Source organism: Neophocaena asiaeorientalis, unplaced genomic scaffold (genome assembly GCF_003031525.2).
Source record: "Neophocaena asiaeorientalis asiaeorientalis breed wild unplaced genomic scaffold, Neophocaena_asiaeorientalis_V1.1 scaffold629, whole genome shotgun sequence".
NCBI classification, from domain to species: Eukaryota; Metazoa; Chordata; class Mammalia; order Artiodactyla; family Phocoenidae; genus Neophocaena; species Neophocaena asiaeorientalis.
In genome coordinates this window covers 2,633,465-2,641,878 of record NW_020175468.1, presented here as the reverse complement: position 1 = coordinate 2,641,878, position 8,414 = coordinate 2,633,465, and the positions used below count along the sequence as shown (strand labels likewise).

Below are 8,414 nucleotides of genomic sequence, written 5' to 3'. Positions count from 1 at the left end.
CCTCACCACATATTTGTTGAGCACCTACTATGTGCCAGGCAGTGAGCAATGCAAGGTGCCCGCCTTCAGGGGGCTTACACATTCTGTCTTTTTTGCAATGAATCTAGACTCTGCTGTGACCACCTTGAGCAAGTGATTTCATTCCCAAGCCTCAGTTTCCCCATCTGTGAAATTGAAACAATAATACTCTCCCACACCGGGTAGGAAGCCGACCGGATGGGAAAGTGGGAGACTCTAGACTGGGGCCTGCTGGTTAAATAAGGGGGGAGGCATCTGTCTGCAACAGGGGTTACGCGAGCTCCCTCACTGCTTAAGCAGTTCACGCGTTTGAGTGACAGCTCTCTTGCTTGGGGCGTGGCCACGCTTGGAAACACCGCCGCCGCCGTGACGTCACAAAGCCCGGAATCTCCGCGAGAAGTCCAACCTGGTTTTCCGCTCAGATCCTCACGTTTACGTTTCGAAACCCCGCCTCCCCTCTTGGCGTTAGCACGTCCGGCAGCGTTGGCCTATAAAAGCCCTGCGGGTAGCGTCAGCGCAAACCCGTTTAGTTTCCCACTTGTTTGTATTTTTGCGTCTCCCGGCACGATCCCGCGCCCGTTTGTCGCGACAGCACTTGTAGCAGCCGGTGACAACTTGAGTCCCTGAGCCCAACGCCGGAGGGGGAGATGAACGCGCTGGCTTCCCGAGGCGTCCGAACCTGTGATCGCTTGTGGCAGCCCCAGCCGGCCCTCCTGCCCCCAGGGTGACGCACGGTCCCGAGCCGGTGAGTTGGGGGGTCGGAACACCTAGGTCCCCAGGGGTTTGGGGGCTGGGATCAGACTGCGGGTCAGTTATGAGGAGGGTGCTCGGACTTCAGGGTTCCGAAATAGGAGGGTTCGGGGCCCGGACTCCTGGGTCCTAAGGAGGGCCTGGGAACCTGAACTCTTGTGTATGGAGGGGTGGGACGGACCCTAGGGCTCGGACTTCGGAAGCAGAAGGAATTGGGAACTTGGAGCCCTGAGCCAGACGGAGGAGGGTTCTGGGAGCCAGGCTCTTGGGTCCCCAATGAAGGAACCATCTGGGGATCGGAATTTTTGAGTCTCCGAGGGAGGAGGGTGATGGGGGTCTGATTTGTCAATCCTCAGGAGGGGGCGAGAAGCAGGGACCAGGACTATGTCCCCAAGAGAAGCAAGTAGAGGACCTGTGTTCTCTCTGCTTGGGACCAGGACTTAATGGGTGAGAGCAGATGGGGCTAGAGGCTTGTTGAGACCCAGACTCTTGGGTATTGAGAGAGGAGATGGCGAAACAAGGGACAGAGATGGGAGTGGCTGGGATCAGAAAGGAATGTGGAAAAAAAAAAAAAGGAATGTGGGGCAGGGACTTTGCTGTTGCTATTTGTGTTACTGTTTCCGTTGCTATGACTCAGGGTCATCCTCTGATACTATCCCCTAAATGGCTTCCCTGCATCGGCAGGCGGACTCTCAACCACTGCGCCACCAGGGGAGCCCCACTTGATTCCTTTTTTTTCTCCCTTTTTCCCAGTCCAGACAGATGGCCCCAGGCCAAGTGCCCCATCAGCCTGCCCCCTGGAGGGATACCCACACCTTCTACCTCGTGTCCCCGCTGGTGGGCCTTCTCAGCTGGGCCTGGAGCCACCTGAGAGGCCCAAGATCTCCAGAGCCCTGGTTGGTGGAAGCAGTAACCGGAACAGATCAGGGAGAAGCTGTCCCGGAGGGAGAAGCTAAGGCTTCTCTGGCCACTCACCGTGCCCCCAAGGGCAGGCACCCTCAAGAGGAGACTGGAGACAGTGGAGCAGCTGAGAAGGATGGAGAAGCATCCCGGGGGGCCTGCCCTGACCTGGAAACCAAGTGTTCTCTTCTTGAAGCCTGGGGACTTTCAGATAATGACGACGAAGAGTATGGCAGGGAAGAAGCAACCAGTATCCCTAGAGAGCAGGGAAGTGAATTTATGGATGGCCAGCCTGCTCCCCTGTGCCCCAGCCTTCTGGTAACATCCCTGCAAGACCTTCCTGGGGAGGAGGAATCTAAGGAAGAAGGGGTTACTGAAGATAAAGAAGTGATCACGTTCTCTTTTCCTCCATCACACTGGGAATGTTGTCCAGGGGTGGAGGAAGAGGAGGAGGATGAAGAAGCTGTAAATAAAGAAGCTCCTAGAACATCTGCCTCTCCCTTAGCTCTGGGATCCAAGCCCAGAGCTTGGGTGTGCTGCCCCGTGGATGGAGCCACAGAGGAAGAAAGAACAGAGAATAAAGCAGCCACGAAGACCTCCATTTGCCCCTCATCTGCAGGCTCCCACCTCAGGGCCTGGGAGTGTTGTTCAGGAGAGGAGCCTGAGGAGGAGAAGCCCAAAAACCCTGAGAAAGGAGAAGCTGACCCAGAGCCACACTCCGCAGTTCCAGCCCAGAGCCCCCTGCTCAGGACCTGGCAGCACCAATCCAGTGAGATCACAGAGGAGGAAGAGGAGGGGGACAGTGATTCAGGAGAAGCCGAGGCTTCCTCTTCCATCCCACACACAAGTGCCTTCCTGAGGGCCTGGGTGTACCGACCAGGAGAGGACACGGAGGAGGAAACTGAGTGTGAGGGTGAGAATGAGGATGAAGACGACGAATCAGAAGCAGCTGACTTGGAACCAAGTCCCTCCTTTCAGACCCAGAGTGCCCTCTTCAGGGGCCGGATATGTCAGCCTGGAGAGGAAACAGAGGGAGGGGAAGCTGCCACAGAGTGGGGAGAAGCTGAGCCCTGCCCCTTCCGAGTGGCCATCTATTTACCTGGAGAGAAGGCCCCACCTCCTTGGGCTCCTCCTCGGCTGCCCCTCCGTCTGCAAATGCGCCTCAAGTCTGCAGAAACCCCCACCAGGCATCGGGACCCTGAGCCTCCCCTGAAGACCAGAAAGGTGGGTGCTGAGGGCTCAGATTCTTGAGGTTAGCGAGGAGAGGGCTGGGAGCTGGAACTCCTGGGCCTGGGGGCCAAAGGGCTGGAGGCCCCGATTCCTGGGTCCCCCGTGTTGCAGAGGGTTGCGTGTGAGCTCCGTTGGGACGGCTGTGTTCACTGTAATGCAATCCTTTGCAAGAGGCTGGGCCCTTGTGGGATGAAGGAGCAGCTGCACTCATGTCAACCCCAGGGAACTACCTCCATCTTCAGGGAGTCAGATGGAGGATCCGCTGGTGGGTAAATGACTATCCAGATAACAAGCGTTGTTGTGCAACTAATTTTTGTTTGGTTCTCTCTCTCTGTCTCCCTCCCTCTCCCCACACCCCCCAACCTGTGGCCGTTTGTACATTGTGTCTGTATCTCTGTGTCTCCCCATCGTGACGGTCCATCTCCAGGTGCGCTTCTCTGAGAAGGTCTCCGTCCATCTCCTGGCTGTCTGGGCGGGACCCGCCCAGGCCGCCCGCAGAGGCCCCTGGGAGCAGTTCGCCCGGGATCGCAGCCGCTTTGCCCGACGCATCGCCCAAGCCCAAGAGGAGCTGGGTCCCTACCTCACCCCTGCCGCCCGGGCCAGGGCCTGGGCACGCCTCGGGAACCCTCCCACTTCTCTGGCCACCATACCTGCCCCTACCCCGACCTTACCCATGTCCCCATGCAGACCACACCTTTGAGCCACATTCTGGCCTCTCCATCTCCTCCCTGTGTGTCTCCTTGCCTGGACCTCAGTGGGAGGCGTGGCTAAGATGAAGTAGTTTTCATGTTATTACCTATTTATTTTTAAGTGTTGATTTATATAAGGAATAAAGCTTTTCATAGTGAGCAGCGTCTCCGTGTGTGTCTGAACTGACACCATCCACTACTCCTGGGTCCCCAAAACAGTTGCGGGGGAACAGCATAAAGGCGAGCCTCTCAATAGAGGATAAATTACATTTCCCATCATCCCTCTTCCCATTCCGAGGCTTCTTTTGAACTAAGGACTGGTGGGTTTTGTCATTTTTCTTTGGCTTCCACCTATATTTGATTAAACCCCGGACAGTTATCTCCCCAAGGCAGCTGGGAACTGGACTCACCAAAAAAGGGTTAAGCTCCAGTTTTCTGTGTGTCCTTGGAATACAAAGACTCATCCTCCTACTGGCAGACGTGGTGAGTTCCTCAAGGCTTTCACATTTATGAGTGGGCCTGATTTCACATTTATAAATCATGTGTCCATAGACTCAGTTTCCTTATCTGTAAAATGCGGCTAACAATTGCACATACCTTATGAGTTTGTAAGGCCCCAAAGGAAGTCATAATTAAAACAATGTTTGTCAAATAACATAAGTGTTGGCTAGTATTTATTCTTACTCTCATGGATGTCTTCCAATTACCCATCCTACTTTTACCTCACCAGCTTAGAACTCTTCACAGCAGTTCAAACAAAAGTGGCCGGGGTGGGGGTGGGGCTTCCCTGGTGACTCAGTGGTTAAGAATCCGCCTGCCAATGCAGGGCACACGGGTTCGGGTTCGAGCCCTGGTCTGGGAAGATCCCACATGCCACGGAGCAACTAAGCCCGTGCACCACAACTACTAAGCCTGCGCTCTGCAGCCTACATGCCACAACTACTGAGCCTGCGTGCCGCAACTACTGAAGCCCATGTGGCTAGAGCCCATGCTCCGCAACAAGAGAAGCCACTGGGATGAGAAGCCCACGCACCACAACAAAGAGTAGCTCCTGCTCGCCACAACTAGAGAAAGCCGGCGCACAGCAATGAAGACCCAACACAGCCAAAAATAAAAAAAAAAATTAATAAATAAAGTTAGTTAAATAAAAAAAAAAAAGAGTGGCCCAAACATCATGCACCCTATCCAGCCTCACACCTTGTCCCTCCCCATTGGTTCCCCAGGCTCCTGCTACACTATCCTTTCATTCCCAAACCGACCAAGCCCCCTTCCACCTTAAGAGCTCTGTATGAGCTGTGGCTACTGTCTGTTCCCGTCCCTGACCCCTCTGGCTCAGCTAGTTCCTTGTGATTCTTCAGATGTAGATGAAATTTTTTTTTTTTAAGAGATATCTTGCTCTGACCCAGCCAACTTGTGTGCCTTCCTCATTCATAACAGACGAGCATTTTGATTTTTTTGTTGTTTAAGACCCATCCCCCATGATCGGACTGTGATTTCAGGAGAGCAAGTGCTGCCGAACAGCCCACTGCCTAAAGCACAGGACGGGGCACTCAGGCGGCGTCTAATAAGTGTTGGTTATTAGTAAACTGGTGCAAAAGAAGGCACGCTGGGGCCCTTTCTCCAAATGAGTAGGCACACAAGCTGATGAGAGTATTTTCATTGAACTACTCACATGCCAGCTTCCCATCGAAACTGGACAAGCAGATGGCGAAGGCTTGGAGCGGACAAAGTGGGAAACGGAAGTCCATGGTGAACGTGTCTGGGGCTACGCGACCGAACTGGAGCACCAGGTAGTCCGCTGAGAAGGAAGTCAGGAACTAACGGGAGCGGGTGTCGTATCCCTGCCGCGGGCCTCTGAGCCGCGAGAACTACGACTCCCGAGAGGCTGTGCGGCGCCCTCGCTATGCGCGGAATCCTCCGGAAGTGCAGTTTATATGGCAGAGGGCCTTGTAAACTACACTTCCCAATAGGCTTTGCAATAGCGTGGAGTCGGCCCTGCCTAGGAAAACGCTCAAGTGCTAATGGGAGAAGTAGTTCTTGTCCTGCTCCCTCGCCCAGGTAAACCAGTTCCTAGGAACTCACGGTCATCCGGATGCACGATCTGGAAGTTCTTCACCGAGGTCCTAGTGACGCGACCATGAAAATTGAGCACGTAGGCGCCGCTCTTGTCGCTCCACGACGGGGCTTTATTTTGCAGCAGGACCAGCCCCTGGTTGGCCCCCCGTTGGAGGCGACTCAATAGCGACTCCTGTTCCTAGAGGGTAAAGTGGGGACGTGGTTAACCAACTACCAACCAGCTTTTTTCCTCCAGACGCAGAATTTTGAGTCCCTAGGCTCTCCTTCCTGAGAAACATAAGTCTGACAAAGTCCTACCGGCTTCATATATGACCTTATGCAGTCCATCGGCTCCCTCTCCCCTTAGGACCTATGGCCGGTCCCCCAGCCCTTCCTCCCCATTGACCCAGGGACACTCAACCTTGGCGCACTCACATTTTGTGGCTGGACACTGATTCTCTGGTTCTGGGCGTCGATTCCTGGAATGATCACAGTCATTTTCCGGGGCCCTCGGAATCCCAAGATGTTGGTCTCCTGAGGGTAGTATGCTCCATTTGGCCTTCTTCTTTCTCCCTCCCCACCGTCCTGCTCCACTCTCTCTCGTCTCCCAGATACTCACATAACACACAGCCCCCAGCTCCTCCCTGATCCGAGCAGTCTCTGGGACAAAATTCTTCCTTTCTGGATTCACCCCATTGTCGAAGATGGTGAATTTGGTGCCCAAGACATTAGATCTGCTCCAGGAGGGAAGTGGTCAGATAAAAATAATAATTGTTCCTATTTTACATTAACTGCTTTCCCATGTCATCTCATGAACTCTTCCGATCAATCCTCTACAAAAGACTCATGTTCCATGTTCCATGTACCTAGTCCCAGCCCCCCTCTCTTTCTTTGGTGAGCCATGATTTTAGCCTCCTGCCTTGGCCCTTTAGGAACGCCCTTCCAAGACAAAAGAACTCACATATCCCAGCCCTCTTCTCCCACAGAAACTTAGGAATGCCAGCCCCGTGTCTCTCAAGAAGTCAAATGTCTTAAATGCCAACCTCTGCTCCAAAGCCTTCAGTTCTATTCCCAACCACCCTGGAGTTGCAACTTGAAGAACTACAAAACCCATCAGTCCCCAAGAGAAAAAATTGTAGGGCAGGTGGAACTTGTACTCTACAGCCCGCTGGGAAATGTAGTTCAATTGTCCCCTTGCCCCCCCCCCCAACCCCCGGCCCTCTGCCACCTGTTTATCACACACATCAGGACTCTGCCCACCTGACTTTGCCCACAAAATTTTCCCCATCCCGAGATAGGTCTGTGGGGTCCAGGGAGACGAGGTAATTAGAGGTTTTGCTCCTTTTTCTCTTGCGCCCAGCCAGAAGGAAGTGCTGTGGATGTGAGAAACAGCCCATTAGAGTCGATTTCTGGTATTTGGCTAGGGCGAGGGGTCCAAAGACAAGGAAACACCAGGTCCCCAAGACAGAGGAAAGGGTAATGGAGCAATAAGCGTCCCAAAGCTTGCTGGGAGATGCGGTTCTCACTGAAGGAAGTCATCAGCTGGGTCCTGAATGGGGTGGGTCCGGACGCACAGGCTCAGCGGCCATGGCTCACGGGCCTAGCCACTGCGCGGCACGCGGGATCTTCCCGGACCGGGGCACGAACCCGTGTCCCCTGCATCGGCAGGCGGACTCTCAACCACTGCGCCACCAGGGAAGCCCCATTTCACATCTTAATATCTGCCCCTTATTCCTTCGGCCATTGGGTTCAGGGTTGGGGCTGGGCCCAGGGAGAGGCGAACCTGACTGGCAGGCAGGACCTGGCTTTGGAGAATAGGGAAGAGCCTCACTTGGAACATCGCAGCAGGACTTCAGTACGTGTTTCATCGGGGAAAAAACAGGTCTGGCACTGAGTAGGGGAAAAGCCTCTTTCTGGGAGAGAATGAGTAATTGAGGAGAAGCGGCCACACTTGAGACAGGAATGGCCAGACTGAGATGGGAGTCGCTTGGCTTTGGGTGGAAAATCCACGAAGCAAGGGGCTTGACTCCTGAGAGGCGGGGCCTGTCCCAGGATTGGGTGGGGCCTGATAACACAGAAGGCTCACTGAGGGACCAGACTTGGATCGAAAAAGATGAGGCCAGTACCTCACGAGGGTCTGTAAGAGGTGGGGCTTGGGACCTTCCGAAAGGGCGCGGCCTAGCCTTGAGAAAGGCGGGCCCAACTCGAGAGTGGACAGGGCTGGATTATGGGATGGGGAGGGCCTATCGGGCTCTGAGAGGAAAGAATCCTAGTGCTGTGAAGGGCAGGACTTGGCGCTGGAGCTGACTAGTCCTAGTTCAATGACGAACAAGGCCTGGATTCGCCTAAGTCTTGCTGTCGCTCAGAAAGGGGCGGGACTTGCCCTTGGGAGGTGGGACTTGCTTCCGAGGCTACCAGACCGCACCTTTCGGCCGTCGGCCGCCTCCAGGTAGAGATAGTAGAAAGGGAACATGCCCTTGTCTACCCCGCGCTTGTCGCGGCTGATGCGACACTGCACCGTGCGACCGCGCAGCGCTGGCCGCAGCACATACGCTTCCATATCCTCGCCCAGCCGAGGGCCTGGGGCGCGGGGAGGCGAGCACAGCGAGCTCCGCACATCGCTGTTGCCCGCGCCGTCCGCGCCTTCCGGGGCCTCGGACACCTCTTCGTCGGTCGCCCATGGGGAGTTCCTCACTGTAGACTCCGACTCCTCTTTCTTCTCTTGCAGGTCTTCGCCCTAGCCCACGTGCCAAATTCAAGTTGAGAGACAGC

The 8,414-nt window shown here is 55.0% G+C and overlaps 2 protein-coding genes across 2 annotated transcripts in view; one reads left to right on the top strand and one right to left on the bottom strand.

Annotated features, from left to right (window-relative positions):
* The first annotated feature begins 508 nt into the window (after positions 1-508).
* PPP1R15A (protein phosphatase 1 regulatory subunit 15A) lies at positions 509-3,746 on the top strand. The gene is given in 4 exon segments (XM_024768133.1): positions 509-763; positions 1,522-2,892; positions 3,326-3,572; positions 3,575-3,746. Coding segments are annotated over 3 exon segments (1,704 nt in total). The 5' UTR covers positions 509-763; positions 1,522-1,530; the 3' UTR covers positions 3,670-3,746.
* Positions 3,747-5,229: 1,483 nt separating this feature from the next.
* The window catches only part of TULP2 (TUB like protein 2), a 7,421-nt gene continuing 4,236 nt past the window's right edge, over positions 5,230-8,414 (bottom strand). The window contains exons 8-13 of the mRNA XM_024768135.1: positions 8,068-8,379; positions 6,903-7,015; positions 6,262-6,376; positions 6,078-6,176; positions 5,670-5,841; positions 5,230-5,385 (exon numbers count right to left, since the gene is read on the bottom strand). Coding sequence (XP_024623903.1) covers positions 5,252-5,385; positions 5,670-5,841; positions 6,078-6,176; positions 6,262-6,376; positions 6,903-7,015; positions 8,068-8,379 — 945 coding nt within the window. The 3' untranslated portion in view covers positions 5,230-5,251. The remainder of the gene's footprint in view (positions 5,386-5,669; positions 5,842-6,077; positions 6,177-6,261; positions 6,377-6,902; positions 7,016-8,067; positions 8,380-8,414) is intronic.